This window comes from Rhinatrema bivittatum, chromosome 7 (genome assembly GCF_901001135.1).
Source record: "Rhinatrema bivittatum chromosome 7, aRhiBiv1.1, whole genome shotgun sequence".
Lineage (NCBI taxonomy): Eukaryota > Metazoa > Chordata > Amphibia > Gymnophiona > Rhinatrematidae > Rhinatrema > Rhinatrema bivittatum.
In genome coordinates this window covers 104,544,733-104,563,963 of record NC_042621.1, presented here as the reverse complement: position 1 = coordinate 104,563,963, position 19,231 = coordinate 104,544,733, and the positions used below count along the sequence as shown (strand labels likewise).

At 42.9% G+C, this 19,231-nt stretch overlaps 1 protein-coding gene across 4 annotated transcripts in view; it reads left to right on the top strand.

Annotated features, from left to right (window-relative positions):
• VRK3 (VRK serine/threonine kinase 3) overlaps positions 1-19,231 on the top strand; it is a 161,656-nt gene that overhangs the window by 9,213 nt on the left and 133,212 nt on the right. For 3 of the 4 annotated variants that reach the window (XM_029608855.1, XM_029608852.1, XM_029608854.1), the window contains exons 3-4: positions 4,223-4,380; positions 5,930-6,067. In XM_029608855.1, the coding sequence (XP_029464715.1) occupies positions 4,230-4,380; positions 5,930-6,067 (289 nt within the window). In that variant the 5' untranslated portion in view covers positions 4,223-4,229. The remainder of the gene's footprint in view (positions 1-4,222; positions 4,381-5,929; positions 6,068-19,231) is intronic. The other variant, XM_029608853.1, reaches the window with a different exon arrangement.

Here is a 19,231-nt window from a genome sequence, read left to right as displayed (position 1 = left end):
AGAACAGAACCTCACACAATTTTCAGTGGCACATATTGTGGGACAGGAGAATGCTCAGGCAAATTTCCTGAGCAGGAATCTTTTGGATCCAAAAGAATGAGAACTCAATCATGCTGTGTTTCAGATGATTGTGGACTGTTGGTGGATCTCAAGTGGTTCTCATAGCAACCCACAGGAAAGCCAAGGTCCACCAATTCTTCAGTTGATGCAGGGAAGTCTGATCTAAAGGCATAGATGCTTTAGTCCAGAGCTTTCCAAACTTTTCATGTTGGTGACACACTTTTTAGACAAACATAATTTCATGACACGGTAATTCAGTCTACTAGCAAACCAGAGGTTAAAAAACAAACAAAACATATATTTTGACAATTTATATATGTTTCCTTAAATATATACATAAGTTTTTGTGGATTACATAATGTTACACCCACACTGACCCCCTGGCAACTCCCATTCATTCTCACACTCACACAGAGCCCCCCAGGCAGGCATCAATTTATTCTCACACATACACCACACACAGGCAGGCACCTATTCTCATACAGACAGAACCCATGAAGACACCCATTCATTCTCATACATAGATACAACCTCAGGCAGGCACCCATGCATTCACACACATACACCCCCAGGCAGACTCCTATTCATACACATGCACACACTGAAGGCAGACCCCCTCTCTTTCTTTTGCCAGCAACCTCAGAGCCTCTCATTCCTCTGCTACTGCTGTCACTGCTGCCATGTGGATATTTGGGGAGGTGCTGATTGCTGCTACTGGCACTGAAGCCCGTTCTGCTGCCTCCTCTGTGCAGGCCCCCACAGTATTAAATATTTGCGGGCTTCCACTTCCTCCATGCCGATCTCGTACATTGCGAGATCAGCATAGAGAAAGTGCTACTCTTGCACATTCCCAAAGATAATATATGCCAATCAATAAAAAATAATTTTTTTTACCTTTGCTGTCTGATCTTAGTTTTCTAATTGGTTGATCACAGGCTTTTTTTTCCACCTTCCCTTTCTTGTTTTTTGCCAATTCCTTTTACAGGGTCTTTTTTTTTTTCTGTTTCTTTTCTCTCAATCTGTCTTCTTCCCTCAAACACACAATCAGGTTCTCATTCTCACAGCGGCCCTGCTACCGGGTTTCCTCCTCTTCTCGGGCCGCCGTGACGTGGGATCTGCAGCGGCCCTGCTACCGGGTTTCCAATAGAGATCCACGTGATGACATTATAGGCCTCCCAGGTGGCTTATCCAATCGCTTATGGATTTTGGGGAGGGTATAAAAGAAGGGGATAGATAGAATGCTAGAGGGAGCCCTCTCGATGAATTGGATAACACAGAAAGAATATAGATTTCTGAAGGTTGATGCCCCGATAGTACCAGCATTTTATACCCTCCTACCAAGCTTCCCCACTCCTCCATCTCTCCACTTCCATCTCTCTTCTCTGCCCAGCAGCCACCAACCCCTCTCTCCTTCACCTCTCCCTACCCAGCAACCACAACCTCCTTTCTCCCACCCCTGACTCCCTATCTTCCTGCTCAATACATTTCCCCCTCCTCCTGGCTACCAGCCAGCAGAAAAGACTTCAGTCCAATCCAGAGACTCCTTCCCTCTTTATCAGCAGCAGATGAGGGCAAGAAGCATTGAGAAGAGGAAAATGGGGAGGTAGAAGCAGCAGATCTGCAGAGTACGCACCTTTCTCCCTTATGCTCCTGCTTTCACATCCAGGCCCCATGGGGTGAAGAGAGCATCAGCAGCCTCATTGCCAGGCCAGGCAGAGGAAGATAAAGTTGGTGTCCTGCCAAGCCCATATGAACAGGAGTTGGTGATATCGCGCTCTGATCTGGGTGAAGGAGGAGGGAACAACCTCCCACTAGCCAGAAAGAGGAGAAGGAAGGAAGAGCACCTTCCTGTAATACCCAATAAAAGAGGAGTCAGTCAACTGCCCAGACTGATGTGGAAAGACCAGTCTTCTGTTGGCTCTGCGACACACCTTCCGGGACTTTGTGACACACTAGTGTGTGCCGACACACCTGTTGAGATCCACTGGTCTAGAGTCTAGCAGTTAAGATTTAATGCTAAAAAACTGCACTGTTATGCATTTAGGTTGCAAAAATCCAAGAGAGCAGTAGAGTATGGGGTGAAATTCTTCTGAGCAAAAAATGAGCGGGATCTGGGAGTGATCATATCTAATGATTTAAAAGTGATCAAACAGGTTATTAAAGCAATGGCAAAAGCCAAAAGGATGCTTGGGTGCATAGGGAGAGCAATAGCAGAAAAGAAAGGAGATGGTAATGGCCCTGTATAAGTCCCTGGTGAGACTCCATTGGGAATTCTCTATACAGTTCTAGAAACCGCACCTTCAAAAGGATATAAACAGGATGGAGTCATTCCAGAGGGTGGCTACTAAAAGGGTCAATGTTTTTTGTTGTAAAGCATAATGGGGACAGACTTAAAGATCTAAACATTCATACCCTAGACTAGAGGAAAGGCAGGATAGCAGAGATATCTTAGAGACATTTACATTTCTCAGAGGTATCAATGTACAGAGGTGGGCCTCTTATGGAAGAGGAGTCTCTGCAACAAGGGGTCTTGGGATGAGGGTGAAAGGCATAGACTGAGGAGTACTCTAAGGAGATATTTCTTTATAGAAAGGGTAGTGGATGCATGGAACAGCCTCCCAGTGGAGGTGGTAGAGACAAAGACAGTATCTGAATTTAAGAAAGCGTGGGACAAGCACAAAAGGGGAGTTTTGAGGGAGCGGTAGAGATTGTAGAGCTGAATAATTGGTATGGATGGGCAGACTAGTAGGGCATTTGGTCTTTTTCTGCCATCATCTTTCTGCGATCACATGGCTGAGTGGAGTGAGCAGAGGATTGTGCTGGAGTGGGGGGAAGGGAGAGAATTTAAAACTATATTTATAACTTAAAATTTGTTTACTACCTATCTGTGAAAACAGCCCCAAGATTAAGATTAGGAGAAAAACATGCGAGTAGGGGGAGTGTAGGGCCTAGCCCAGATTACCATTAAAGGAGTTATGTATGTGTCAGTTAACCAAACAATAAATAAATAGGACATTAGCTGACATGGCTGGACACGGACTTGTTGAAGCTCTAATGGCTTTGATCGACATTGCACTCCTATAAGCAGCACTTTCTGATCAACAAGCTGTGTCTACCACCACATTCACTATCACATGAACCTGCTGTCACAGGGAAAATCAATAATATACCAATGGACTTTGGGGTATCCAATCAATGCTTGCCTTTGGAGATCGTGGACATTCATGTGAAGGCCCAGGGAAAAAGAACTAACTAATCAAGAGGTGAAGAAACCTAAGAAGGGCAGGATGTTTCCTGCTGGACTTTTTCCTTAAATCCTTGTCTGTGCTGGCTGTAAAATTCCTGAATGGCACACTGGTACATTCCCTGAGAGCCATACCTGTCCCCAAGTGTTGCAAGACAGACGAAGCCCTAAAGTTTTATTTGTAACTTGCGGGGAGCTCTTTGCACTCTTTTTCTGAGTGGAAGTTGTCTACCATTCTGGGACTGATAAAAGGTAACAAACCTTGGACCTTTCAGTGGGACTACTGTGGGGAGATTGCTAGATGCTGTATGCTGCTGAATAAGTTTATGTGAGACATGGGCTAGTTTATTTCTTATATGCTGGGTATTTAGCTTTGCAGTGCATATGCGAGAAGTGTTGGCTGAAAGTGATTTTGGCACCAGTGATCAAGAGATTTCCAAATCCAGAATGATTTGTAGCTGTTGCCTAACAAAACCAGTAAGCAATGTCTCTTGTAACTGTCAATCATTGTAAATTATTGCATATCACAATAAACCTGTTAATAGAAACAAAAAAGGGTGTAAAGCAGAAATCTGTAATCAGCTTGGCTTTTTATTGGCTGGGATATAAACAGTCTCAGCAATTATATATGTTGGACCTATGTGTCCTACAGGAAGGGCTCCAGACCCTATATACACCTAGGGTCAACCTTGACTGTTTGACATTATATGAGTCCCATGAGGGAACGTTTGAACATTGTGCCACGTAGCTGTGCTAAAATGCTGCTTTATTAAAAAGGTACACATCATGTGCTTGCAGGAAGACTCCGCAGCATTAGTTTTGTGACACTTTCAATTACAGGCCATTCCTTGCTTGTTAGATGAGATTGCTTCGTTATAACATGAATAATAATCTCAGATATTGTATGTTTCTTTTCAGATTCACTATGATTGTACATTTTTGCCCCCAGTGTGGTCAGAAGGCAGAGTCTTTGTTTAAATTTTGTCCATATTGCGGAATTAAATTGCCTAAAGAAGAACAAGAGATGATTATAGAAACCGCAGCTATTCAGGGCCCTTCCACATCGCCCATAGTAGGTATGTTTGCCCTCTCAGCTGAGTTCTATGTAACAAAAACAGGGTTGAAATGGGATGTGCTTTATATATGATATGAAACAGTAATGAACTAGCAAATGCTTTATTGAGAATATATAAACCAGTCAGATGTCTGAGATCTTCGCAGTTAAACAATCTTGAAGTTCCTTCTATTCGTCAAGCTCGTTTGTTCAGTACTAGAGAGACTTCTTTTTCAATTGCGGCACCCTCTCAATGGAATTCAATCCCTATAGATTTGAGATCTATGGATGATGTTAAGAAATTTAAATCTTCTTATAAAGAATTTCTCCTTGCCCGTGCGTTTAAGTTGTAACGCAATGTATTGAATGTCATCTGCTTCTGTGTCGATGAGTATTGTATTGAAGTGAATATGTTTGACTTCATATTTAGATGTGACATTATTTTATTTTTGTTCTTTTATTATTGTGTTTAATTTATAATGTTTGTTTGTCTTAGTCTTTGCGAAACTTTGTGATTTTATTATTATGTATGTAATTTTGTATATCGCTTAGGCCATTTGTGTTAAGCGATTAATAAATTTCTTCAAATGAAAAATAAATGAAATGAATATATTTACAGTTCTTTTAAACAATTCACTGTGAAGATCCCTTCTCATAAAAAGTGGCTGCTTGCATTAGCTGGGTCTTAAGATCATAAGATTTGCCATACTGGGTCAGATCAAAGGTCCAACAAGCCCATTATCCTGCTTCCAACAGTGATTTTATTTATTTATTTAGCATTTTTCTATACCGACTTTCCAATAACAGAATTATTGATCAATTCGGTTTACATTCTCAACAATAACAATGACAAGTAAATGTCTTACAATGAACAGGTCGAATTAACTTGGGTTAAGATATATGGGGTTAATAACATAATTAAAAGGTACGGTGCCTAATGTAGTCTAGCTAAACAGGTGGTATTATAATGTTGTTAGATAATTAGACTGCCAAAGAATATGTGATTTCTAGAGGTCTATATAGTTCTCTAGCGTGATCAAACCAGGTCACAAGTACCTGGCACAGAAACAGGAAAAAATCATTTTTGAATAAGGCCTTTTGATTGTTAATTCATTGCCGTACTTAAGTGGTAAAATTAGAGATTACTGATCTGTCCATTTATGTGGGGGTTTTCCTATATTATCACCCTGTCATTTCAAGTTTAGCATGTCCACAACTGAGCTCCTTATCTGGCCTCTAAATCTACTCCATCTGCAGCACAGGGGTATTGTCATCCCATTCTCCCAAATCCATAACGCTGGAATCATATTTGGTTTGCTTTTCTTTAGCCACTAATTTCTTGATCAAATTATGTCACCTTTTTATCTAGCTTTCTACATGGAAACTGACCTTTATAAAATCAATTTGTCTTTGTCTCTCCCTAATAACCTTTGAACCATTCATCCTGTTTCATTCAGGTTTCTTCAATATATAGTAGAGCACCTAGCTCATGCTTTTTATGTATCCATGGCCCACCATTCTTCCACTAGACTTAGAATTGCTGCTTGTTTCTTTACCTTTGTTTCTTATAGGGGAGCATGCCAATCAGACCCAACGCCACCGGTGGGGATGCGTCGAGAGCAGGGAAAGGCCCGAGCTGCCATCAGTGGACCCGATGGTGAACCTGGCCAAGAGCAAGCTGCAGCCATCCCAAACACTGGAGTACCTAGGTATTCGCTTTAATATGTAGCAAGGCAGGGTGTTCCTGCTGGAGAGCTGCATTCAGAAGTTAATGGTGCAGATGTGATTGTTGATAGAATCAGTTCACCCAATTGTGTGATCTTATCTACAGGTGCTTGGATTGATGGTAGCCACCCTAGAGGTGGTTCCATGGGTGAGGGCGCATATGCGTCCTCTTCAGCACACTCTGCTGGCTTGTTGGAATCCTCAGTCTCAAGTCTATTCGATTCAGCTTCATCTTCTGGTGAAAATCAGCATACAGTTGCAGTGGTGGTTGCAAACGGACCTTCTCGGGAAAGGGGTTTCCCTATGATCACCGGACTAGCTAATACTCACTACAGATGCAAGCCCTCCAGGGTTGGTGACCCACTGTCAGGAGTTGACGGCTCAAGGGCACTGGAGTTAGAAGAGTCTCTTTGGAGCATCAATCATTTGGAAGCCTGGGCTGTCCGGTTTGTGAGCTTAAAATTTGTGGACTGATTGCAATGGTCAAGAGGTCCGGATAATATCAGATAATGCCATGACAGTGGCTTACATCAGTAGCCAGGGGAGGAACTAAAAACCAGCAAGTGTCACAGGAAATAGCCCAAGTCGTGGAATGAGCGGACGTGCATCTTCAGGAGATTTCAGCCTCCCACATTGCAGGAAAAGACAAAATAAGAGCCAGTTTTCTCAGCAGATAGGGCTGGACCCAGGAGAATGGGAATTGTTGAATGAGACGTTCCAGTTGAAAGTGGAACAATGGGATCTCCCTTATCTAGATGTTCTAGCAACATCTCACAATGCAAAGGTTTCTCACTTCTTCAGTCGCAGGAGAGACCAAAAGTCCTTGGACATCAATATCCTCGTATAGGAGTGGCCGGTGGGCAAGCTTCTATATGCCTTCCCCCCGTGGCCCAGGTTGGGCAGAATCATTCAGAGGATTGAGAGTTACACGGGGATGGTGCTTTTGGTGATACCAGATTGGCCCAGGAGGCTGTGGTATGTAGATCTACAAAGGCTCCTGGTGGACCCTCCTATCCGATTACTGGTTCACAGGGATCTGCTGCGACAGGGTCCTGTTCTTCACGAAGATTCGACTCGATTTTGTCTTACGGTATGGTCCTTGAGAGGGCTTGGATGCTGAAGCGTGGGTATTCCACTGTGTTGATTGCCACCTTGCTACAAGCAAAAAAGTTCTCCACTTCTTAACTTATGTGCGGGTTTGGCAAGTGTTTGAGGCTTGGAGTGAGGATTGAGGGGGTCCTTCCTCGTTCAGTTAAGATCCTACTCATTCTGGAATTTTTTCAGGATGGATTGAAAAAGGGTTTGGCCTTTAATTCATTGAAAGTACAGGTGGCGGCTCTTTGCTGTTTTTGAGGTCAACTGAATGGTGGACCCTTGTCAGCTCATCCAGATGTGGCTTGCTTCCTAAAAGGTGTGAAGCATATTCGTCCTCCCCTGCAGTTGCTAGTAGTACCTTTTGTGGAGTCTTAATCTGGTTTTATATTTCCTGGTGGGTTCCACCTTCCGACTGCTGCATAGCCTGTCCTTGAAGTTACTTACATGGAAAACAGTGTTTCTTGTGGCAGTTTGTTCTGCACGAAGAATCTCCGAACTGCAGGCATTGTCTTGCCTGGAGCCGTTCCTAAGAGTGACTCAGGGGGTAATATAGATATCTACTGTTCCATCCTTTTTGCCAAAGGTGGTCTTGTATTTTCATTTGAATCAAATAATTTCCCTGCCATCTCTGGACAGAGAGAGATGCGGATGAATATTGCTACAATAGCCTGCTGGAATAAGAAGGGCGTCACGGCTGCATATATGGATGCTGAGCAGCCGTTGCCTAGTTAGGTTAGGGCTCAGGCAGTGTCATGGGCAGAGATTAGATTGTTGTCTCCTGTCCAGATTTGCCAAGCTGCGACATGGTCCTCCTTATATACCTTTTCCAGGCATTATCGCCTGGATGTGCAGGTCTGGGAGGACACAGCCTTCGCACATGCAGTTTTTAATGGACCATGGGCAGCGTCCCATCCCGGTTGGAAGTAGCTTTGGTACATCCCCACTGGGGCTGGATCCACCTGTCTGAACGCTAAGAAAGGAGAAATTACTACTTACCTGATCGTTTACTTTTCTTTAGTGCAAACAGGTGGATCCACCTTCCTGCCTTTGGCTGCCGAATGGTTGTGCTATGGTCTTTCTGAGTGGCTGCATGTTCCAGGGAGTACTGGTAAGAACATAAGAACATGCCATACTGGGTCAGACCAAGGGTCCATCAAGCCCAGTATCCTATATGCAGATGAAATTTAATGTGGATAAGTGCAAGATGATGCATATATATATATCCTATATGCATCACCTTGCACTTATCCACATTAAATTTCATCTGCCATTTTGATGCCCAATTTTCCAGTCTCACAAGGTCTTCCTGCAATTTATCACAATAAGAACATGCCATGCTGGGTCAGACCAAGTGTCCATCAAGCCCAGCATCCTGTTTCCAACAGAGGCCAAACCAGGCCAGAAGAACCTGGCAATTGCCCAAACTCTAAGAAGATCCCATGCTACTGATGCAATTAATAGCAGTGGCAATTCCCTAAGTAAACTTGATTAATAGCAGTTAATGGACTTCTCCTCCAAGAACTTATCCAAACCTTTTTTGAACCCAGATACACTAACTGCACTAACCACATCCTCTGGCAACAAATTCCAGAGCTTTATTGTGCGTTGAGTGAAAAAGAATTTTCTCTGATTAGTCTTAAATGTGCTACTTGCTAACTTCATGGAGTGCCCCCTAGTCCTTCTATTATTCGAAAGTGTAAATAACCGAGTCACATTACTCATTCAAGACCTCTCATGATCTTAAAGACCTCTATCATATCCCCCCTCAGCCGTCTCTTCTCCAAGCTGAACAGCCCTAACCTCTTTAGCCTTTATCATTTTGGTTGCCCTTCTATGTAATAAGTGAAGTATTGCACGTTGAAAAAGCTAAGTGCTTGGTGTTATTCTCTTTTGCTACTGTTTGAGCTTGTTTGAAAAAATTTTCTTGCGATTTTATTTTTGAGTCAAAATTTGTGAGTATTTAGGCAATAATAAAAGTAAATTATTTTGAGGATTTTGGCTTATGGAAATTTGACGGTAAATGATTTGAATTTGGGGTTCAAGTAATACTGATATTGCGGGCAAGAGACAGCAGATTACATTTTTTGCACCATTTTTGTGATACCATCTCTTCCTGCTTTATGTATTTGAATAACATATATTTGGTTAAATAGATTTATTTATTTTTGATTTTCCCTCTCTTCTTTTATTTTTGGTGTTGTGGAGAGGTGTTGCTCTGTGTTGTGATCTATTAGTCAAATAATGATCATGGCTGTATTTATAATAATCAGCACCTCTCATCCAGGTAGGATCACATTTGACTTGGCCATAGAAACATACAGGTGACTTTCGATTCTGGCAGGAAGCTGAGCAAGCGCACGTTTAAGGCTCCTGCAAATCTCCTTGTCCATCTGACTTCCTTTGGCCACTTTCGACCTCCCAATTCTGCTAAATAGACAAGCAAAAGCACAAACACCGATGACACAGCAGATGAGTGTTGTCGCATTGGCACGTGAGCTCAAAATCCCTACAAAGCAACTGGGACAAATCAAGGACCACATCATTGTGATGGCGACTGCAACAGCAAATGAAGGTGAGAGAAACCTAACTGTGCTCACCAAAACAAATGGTGGCAAAAATTTCTAAAAATGTAATAAAGCTCAACGAAAGATTAATTAACCTACAAGTGGCCATAGAAGGACATACAAGAGGCCTAGAAGGTCACTCGAAAAGACTAGAGGCAGCTGAGCACAGAATATCCTCTCAGGAGGACAGAACCATGCAGCTGGAATGGCAATTTTCTGAACTACAAGCCCAGGTCACGTGACTGATAAAGAGGGCAGAAGATTAAGAAAATAGGCAGTGTAGAAACAATTGTCGCATTATTAGACTCCCTGAAGCAGGGAAGGATGTTGAGTTGCAAAATATAATAGAAACTTGGCTGCCAGGGGAGCTAGGCTTAATGGGAGAGAGTGTTGTTTGTCTGATATGTGAGCTTGCACACCGCATGGGCAGATGAGTTGACAGAGGTAACTGGCTGCAACAGGTTGTGGCAAATATTCTGAACTGGGCCAGCAAAACAAACATTTTAAGAAGTCATCGAGCAGCTGGAGAGTTAAAATAGGAAGGCTACAAACTTCTGCTGTTCAATGACTACTCTGGGCAAGTTGCTACACAGCAGCAGCGCCGTTGCACGGAGCTCTATACGAAGGCAGTGCCATGTGCTTTTCTGTACCCTTCCAAATCTGGGAAAGGTGCACATTCTAACAACAAAGAAGGAAGAAGAGGAGTTCATCCTTGCTTTAAACAGTAACACCAAGTAATTTCTTTGGATGAATCTGTGCATTTATGCATTGCTGTAATAAATCTATTACCTTTATGGTGCAGTAGGGGTGAGGGAAATCAGTACATGGCATTTCTGCTTTTCCCTGTATGGGCTTAGAAAAGGCCTGGTGTGGTTTTATAATTGTCCAAAGCAAACGATTCAGTGGTTGCCGTGTAAAGGAGTCACAGGTTGATCTCCTTTATTTTTGTACAATGTTGTGGTTTTGTGATGGCGTGGGCACTGCCTTCAGTTAATTTTGATGAAGCAGTTATTTTCTGTCTATCCAAGACTTTGTGTATTTTGTATTTTTACAATCTTGCTGGCATTCAGGCTTTGGATTCTTTCAGCATTTGTAATATGTATTTTGATATATACAGGAAGGGTACGCGGGAAACTCTACATATTATGGAATGTTTTCCAATTGTTGTAAATGTTGAGTGTTTTGGGGAAAGTCAATTACAATATTACACTTTTCTTTCTAATCTAGCAGGATGGGAGGATTGTCTAGGCACCCCCCAGTATGGGAAGAGGAATACTAGGGTGTTTGGTCCCTTGGGGAGCTGGGGTGTAAGTATGAGATGGTTATATAGATTGGTGTGATGAGCAGTGTGGATGGGTCTGTTAAGGGAAGCAAGCAACAATTATAGTGATAAATACGTCACTGGGTTGAGGGGAGGTGTGGAACATTTGGTTAGCATTTTTTTATCTGGAAGGTCTAGGCTTGGGGGGACTTCGGGATACTATTTAATATAAACAAACTAACTGGCTCCATGGTGATAAGGGTGTATAAGTGGCTGCATAGAGAGGCAGCATGGTAAGCATTAACGTTATTACTCAAAATGTAAATAGTATTCAGTTGCTGGTAAAGCGCATAAAGCTAAATATGTTTGAGGCTGACGTCACATATAGTCTTTCCACAAGAGACACATCTTTGAGATGCAGTGCATACTAAGTTAAAAAAAAAAAAAAGACTGGGTGGAACAGTGTTACTTTTCCTCTTTTTCTCTGCGCCAGAGAGACATTGCCATCTTAATCTATAAACAACTTCCCTTTCAGGTAGAAAAACAATTTTGCGATGAAGAAGGTAGATATATCATTCTTCTGGGGTCTGTGTTCAATCAGAAACTGGCTTGTTGTAACTTTTACACACCAAGGGGCAGATTTTCAAAGGCTACGCGCATAACATACGTGCGTAACCTGAGAAAATCTGCCCCTGCGCGCGCCAAGCCTATTTTGCATAGGCTCAGCGACGCGCACAAGCCCCGGGACGCGTGTATGTTCCGGGGCTTGCAAAAAGGGGCGTGGCCGGAGCCTCCAGGCACAGCGGCCATTTGCTGCTGTGCCTGGGATCCCGGGCCGGCCATCGGCTAGCGTGCGTAAGCTACGCGTCCCAGAAGGCAGGCGCAACTTACCCAACAAAGGTAAGGGGGGGGTTCTAGGTAGGGTTGGGGGGCAGGTTAGGTAGGGGAAGGGAGGGGAAGGTGGGGGGAGGCAGAAGGAAAGTTCCCTCCGAGGTCGCTCCGATTTCGGAGCGGCCTTGGAGGGAACGGAGGAAGGCTGTGCGGCTCGGCACGTGCAAGTTGCACAATTGTGCACCCTCTTGCGCGCACCGACCCTGAATTTTATAACATGCGCGCGGCAGCACGTGCATATTATAAAATCGGGCGTAGATTTGTTCGCGCCGGGTTGCGCGAATAAATCTATGCCCATGTGCACCTTTTAAAATTTGGCCCCAAATACATATGAGCACTTTTTCCAAAATATTGCAGTGATCTTGCTGGAGTTTCCAGAGTATTTAAATATCATGTCGGAAGACTTTATTTTGGTAGCCGATTGGACTCTGGATTGTAAACTTTCTAAAGACTGTAAAAAGAATGCCAAATCAATAGGGGTCAATTTTATGTGCGAAGAATTGGGCATGTTGGCTATTTGGTGTGTTCTCCACCCTGGCGAAGTATATTACTTATTTCATTCTAATCCACACAGTGCTTATTCAAGGCTCGATTATATTCTTCTAGCAGAAAGCCTTTTTCCAAAAGTGTTAAACTAAGAAATAGGCACTATCTCTAATCGGATCATGCCCCAGTCAAATTGGGGATAGAAATAGGGGGCTCCTCGTACATGAGCCCTAGTTTGTATGAGGATGATGCTTTCTACAAATACTTGCAAGATGCCTAGAGGAATTATGTGGGCAGCAATGACCTATCTTACACGTCTCCCTCTACATTATGGGAAGCAGGGAAGGCAGGGACTAGAGGGCATTTCATGAAATTAGCAAGTAGTACATTTAAGACTAATCAGAGAAAATTCTTTTTCACTCAGCGCACAACTAAGCTCTGGAATTTGTTGCCAGCGGATATGGTTAGTGCAGTTAGTATAGCTGGGTTCAAAAAAGGTTTGGATAAGTTCTTGGAGGAGAAGTCCATTAACTGCTATTAATCAAGTTTACTTAGGGAATAGCCACTGCTATTAATTGCATCAGTAGATTGGGATCTTCTTGGTGTCTGGGTAATTGCCAGGTTCTTGTGGCCTAGTTTGGCCTCTGTTGGAAACAGGATGCTGGGCTTGATGGACCCTTGGTCTGACCCAGTATGGCAATTTCTTATGTTCTTATGTTAGAGATGAGGAAGCACATAATAGCATACACTGCCAAACAGAACAGGATTCAAACTGCAGAAATGATCAGATTAATGAAACTTTTGAAGCGGGCCTAAGATGAGCATAAAAGTAATCTTTTTGTGGAAACAAACCAAAAGTAACTCAAGCTAAAATATGCTTAATTACCTTTTATTTCAAAAAGCTGCAAAATCATTGTTTTTTCCAGTATAAACTATAAAAATATGGAAACAAAGTGAGCAAGCTAATGGCCAACTTAGTAAAAATAAAAGATCAAATGTCAATTTAACAAACATAAAGGACAGAGAGGGTAAGGTGCAAAATGAAACAGGGAGTAGCATAAAGCTTTATAGCCTACTATAAGGACCTATATAGTGCACGTAGAGTGGACGAATGCCAACAGAAACAGTTTTTTGTGGGCCTCCCCTGGCTGAAGGTTGTGCATGAAAAGTTGAACAATTTTAACTTACCCCTTCAAGACTGAAGTCTTTCAGAGTATCCAGCAAGAAAAATTAGGAAAGGCAGTGGTATTAGACAGTTTAGGAACAGAATTGAAAAAAATATTAAAATTCTCAATTCTCTCTCCCATGACAAAGTTGATTTTCTTAATCAAAGAGCTGTGCCTTCTGATTTAACTCAATCAGTTATAGTAATCCTACAAAAAAGAACAGAGATTCTCAGGAGACTAGTTTTTACTGCCCTGTTTCCTTAATCAGTGTAGACTTAAAAGATTTTTGTTGCCATTCTGGCGAGCAGGATCAATAGTATCCTACCAGAGTTAGTACACCCAGACTAAATAGGATTTGTAAAAAGGAGGCATGGTGAAAAAATGTCTGCAGGTTGATAGCAGCATTAAGTCAGTTGTAGTAATCAGGGACAGTGATGCTGAGAAACCTTTTGATTCTAATTCCTGGAGAACGTTTTGGGTTCTAGAAAAGTATGGGATCCATGGGTTAATGTTAATCTGGTTTAAACAGTTATATAATAATCTCTCTGCATGCCCACTTTTGAATGGTACTGTTACCAGGTCTTAGACTACTTAGAAGCTTGTTTTGATACAAAGAAGATCCAAATTCTTTATGACAGTGGAAAATATTGCCAGTTTTAACTTTCAGATTCAAAATCTTCTGTATTTGAAATTACCCAGGGCCTGGGACTGTCTACAAGGACCAGGTTCCGTGCATCTACCTTGGATCTAGTGCCTTGGGCAAGGACCTATATGTGACTGTTGCAGAGAACTCTGTTGTCTCATTGGGAGGTGCAATCTCAGAATTTCGAGAGGAGGCTGCCATTGACTTCAGAAGCCAAAGACAGTCTAATTTGGTGGCTTTTCATAGAGGAGAAGTCATTTACCTGCTATTAATTAAGTTGTCTTAGAAAATAGCCACTGCTATTACTAGCAACGGTAACATGGAATAGACTTAGTTTGTGGGTACTTGCCAGGTTCTTATGGTCTGGATTGGCCACTGTTGGAAACAGGATGCTGGGCCCTTGGTCTGACCCAGTATAGCATGTTCTTTTGTTCTTAATTGTTCCAGAGGGGTTCCTTTGGAGATCCCAGATTGGATCGTAGTGACCAGAGTTGCCAGTTTGAGCAGTTGGGGAGCCCATTGTCAGGACAGATCCATCAATCATCTGGAGACAAGAGCCATAAGACAGGCACTTCAGGAGCTTTTGCCCTTTGAAAAGGGGAAGCCTGTGAAGAGGGTGTTTTCTAACAATGCAACTGCAATAACATATGGAAATAAGGGAGGCACCCAAAGGGGTCCCATTGGCATTAGAGACCAGGCTCATGTTCATGTGGTTGGAGGTGAATTTGCAGGTTCTATATGCCTCCCACGTTGCTGGAGTAGAGAACATCTAAGCGGATTTCTCGAGTCATTATACGCTGGACCCAGGGGAGTGGGAGCTGGCAGATGCAGCCTTTGCCTTTATAATTCGCAAGTGGGGAAACCTATTGTGATCTCATGGCCATTTGCAGAAATTCCAAGACCACATTGTTCTTCAGTTGAAGAAGAGAGTCAGCTTCAACAGAGTGGAAGGCCTCTCTCAACATTGGCTTCCTCGGGTCCTTTTCTATGTTTTTTGCCATGGCCAATGTTAAACCTATTTTATTTAAAATTTTATTTATTTAAAATTTTTTTATTTTTTTTTATATACCGACATTCATCCAGGATATCATATCGGTTCACATTGTAACATAAACTGGCGCCAGGCATGGCGCTTTACATTGAACGATTAAAACATGCGAACAAGGTATTAAAAGGGGGTGGGAGATAACATGGGAAAGTTTGCATTAAATTATATTATAGCAACGTTTGCAATTATATACATATGTACAATGGAAAATAAAGACTAATAAGTGCAGGCAGGCTAGTGAGGGAGAAAGGGGAGGAGGAGAGAGGAGAGCTGAGATGGAGGGAGGAGCGGGGGAAAGAAGTAGGAGGGGGAAGGAGGGGAGAGAGGGAGAGAGGGACAGTGAAGGGGAAAGTAGAGGGGAGAGTGGAAGGTGGATATAATGGATAGGAAGAGTGAAAAATTAGGTGTATGCTTTAGCAAAGAGCCAGGTCTTAAGCTTCCGCTTGAAAGATTTGAGGCATTCCTCTTGCCGTAAGTCAACTGGCATTGTATTCCAGAGGGTCGGCCCGGCTATCGATAATGCACGGGCTCTCGTGGAAGTAAGTTTGTAGAGTTTAGGAGAAGGGATAGGCATGGTTGCAAGGTGTGCATGTCTGGTAGGCTTAATAGACTGGTGTAAATGGAAGGAATCGTTAAACCAATTCATTTCAGGGTTGTATAAGGCCTTATGGATTAGAGAGAGCGCCTTATATTGTATGCGGGAAGCTATTGGAAGCCAATGTAAATCTTTTAGAACAGGGGTAATATGGTCATGTTTACGTAAGTTGGTCAATATCCGGGCTGTGGTGTTTTGCAGGATTTGAATGGGATGGATGGCATTGTTGGGTAGGCCGAGAAGTAGGGAATTGCAGTAGTCAGTCTTGGCGAAGATTGTAGTTTGAAGCACTGTACGGAAATCGGGGAGGTGTAGTAGGGGTTTGAGTTTTTTTAGTGTGTGGAGTTTAAAGAAGCCGTCTTTGAGTATGTTATTGATGAATTTCTTAAGTGTGACATGACCATCAAGGATGATTCCCAGATCACGGACTTGTTGGGCAAATTGGAACTGTGTAATAGGGGGGAGGATTGGTTGGTTTTGGGGTGAGATGAGCATGATTTCAGTTTTCGTGGTATTAAGGGCTAGGTGGATGGAAGATAGGAGATTGTTAATGGAGAAGAGGGTTTCATTCCAGAAATCCATGGTTTTCGATAGAGAGTCGGTGATGGGTATGAGCAGCTGAACATCATCAGCGTATATGTAATGAGGGAGATTTAGACTGGAAAGGAAGTAACAGAGAGGTAGGATGTATATATTGAATAGGGTAGAGGATAGGGAAGAACCCTGAGGGACACCTCGGTTGAGGGGGATGGCCTTGGATACATGATTTCCTAATTGAATTTTGTAATCTCTGTTGCTGAGGTAGGAATTGAACCAGTTGTGGGCAACGCCTGTAATGCCAATTTCAGTCAACCGCTGTAGGAGAATAGGATGGCTGACGGTGTCAAAAGCGGAGGAAATGTCAAGGAAGGCAAGAATGTATGATTGCCCTTTCTCAAATCCTTTGATAATGTGGTCTGTCAGGGAAAGTAAAAGAGTCTCAGTACTATGAGATTTCCGAAAACCGTATTGTGCGGGGGCAAGGATATGATTATCTTCAAGGTATTCTGTAAGTTGCTTGTTGACAGTTTTTTTCAAGGAGTTTAGAAATGAATGGAAGATTTGATATAGGGCGATAATTAGCTGGATCAGAAGGGTCAAGTTTGGGCTTCTTTAGAATAGGTTTGACAATTGCCTGTTTCAGGGGGAGGGGTACCTGCCCATAGTTAATGGACAGGTTAATGATTTTTGTTAAAGGTTTGGCAATGATGTTGGGTATTGTGAGAAGATGTTTAGTGGGTATAGTGTCAGATGGGTGAGTGGACGGTTTGGCTTTCTTGATAAAGGTTTCTATTTCTAATGTAGAAGTGCAGTCTAGGGAGGAGAGAACTTTAGTATAGTTACTGGTCTTTGTTTGATTGATGTCCAATTCGAAGTGGTTGCTGGGACCGGTAGAGGAGGAGAACTTGGATAGCAATTTATCTACTTTGGTTTGGAAGAATGTGGCAAGTTCTTCGCATTTGGATTTGGCTACTACATCAGGGATGTCGGGAGTAGTTGTCTTGGTGAGTGAGTTCACGTAGTCGTATAGTACTTTAGGATTGTATTGGAATTGGTGTATTTTGTTGGCATAGAAGTCTCGCTTTGTCATGTTAAGTTTGTCACTATAGAGGTTTAGGGAGGATTTAAATTGTGCCAGGTGAGTATGTGAGGGATTCTTACGCCAGATCTTTTCAGATTTCCGAAGTTGTTGTTTAAGGTTTTTTAGCTCTTGGGAGTACCATGGTTTCTTACTCTTATTGTTTTGCGGACAGACACGTTTAGATTGCAGGGGACAGGTGGTGTTAGCTATGCTGTTGGTAATGTCATACCAAGAAGCAAGTGCTGTATCTGCATTGGTGAGCTCGAGGTGGTCAAGTTTGTTGTCGAGAGCTGATATAAGGTCATCTCTGGTGCAATTTTTTCTGTAATGAATGGTTTTGTAAGTGTTGTCATGGCAGGAGGGTGTCTTAATAAACCTGGTCATCTAAAGGATAGAAAGAAGCAGGGTTTTGGTGACACCAGATTGTTCTAGATCGTCCTGGTACACAGATCTTGTAAGACTCAAGGTGGAGGAGCCACTTCAACTGGGTCAGTTGGATCAGATACAGACTCTGTTAATCAAGATTCAGTAATCAAGGGCAATCCATATCCTTTTTGTCTTGCATCTTGGCTATTGAGAGAAAAAAGGTTATTTTCCCGTGATGGTAGCAATCCTTTTATGAGCAGGAAAGAAATCGATGTTTGTTTTCATCAGAGTCTGGAAAGATTTTGAGACATAACGTGCTCAAGCAGATATTTCCCCCTTTAAGGCGACAGTAACTTTGATTCTTTCCTTTTTGTAGCTTGGTCTTCAGAGAGATCTGGCTTAGAACTCTTTGAAGCTACAGGTTGCGGCCATTACCTGTTAAAGGGAAGAGTTCAAGGAAGGTCTTTGAACATAATATAAGAATTGCCATACCGGGTCAGACCAAAGGTCCATCAAGCCAAGTATCCTGTTTCCAACAGTGGCAATCCAGGTCACAAATACCTGGCAGGATCCCAAGGGTAGACCGATTCCAAGCTGCTTATCCCAGGGATAAGCAGTGGATTTCATCACATCCTCTAGCAACGAATTAAAGAGCTTAATTATGTGTTGAATAAAAAATATTTTCTCATTATTTTTAAATGTATCATCTAGCAACTTCATTGTGTGTCCCTTGTCTTTGTACTTTCTGAAAGAATAAACAACTGATTAATATTTACTTGTTCCATGCCACTCATTATTTTATAGACTTCGATCATATCTCTCTTCAGCTGTCTCTTCTCCAAGCTGAAGAGGTCTAACCTCTTTAGCCTTTCCTCATAGGAGAATCGTTGCCCTCTTCTGTACCTTTTCTAATCCATAATATATCGGGCTTGGTAGTGTGTCCATCAGTGCTCGCGTATGTTCCCCAGCCCGCCGATAGATGGCGCAGGCGGCTCAAACATGCCGTAAAGCAGCCATGTCACAACACCAGCTACAAGAGGTACTCCTGGGAGAATTCAGTGCTACTGCGGAATGCAGATTTTGCGCAGAATTCCTCCTTCCCACAGATTTCCTCCCTCACCTCGCCAATTTCCTCCCACGCCGGAAGACTATTCAAAACTGGAAGGACAGCGGCCATCGCGGACAGGCAGAAAATAGCAGAGGAGACCCTGGCATGCTGCGAACGGAGCGCGTCCCGCGGCAAAGATGAAGGCCCAGCCCGCCGTTCGCGGCGAAAAGGGAAGGCCCCCGTGTGTCGCGATCGGCGCGCCCAGGCCTTCATCTTCGCAGCGAACGGATCGTGTGCCGCGTTACGCGCTCCATTCGCAGCATGCTGGGGTCTCCGCTGCTATTTTCTGCTCAAGGTGAAAATG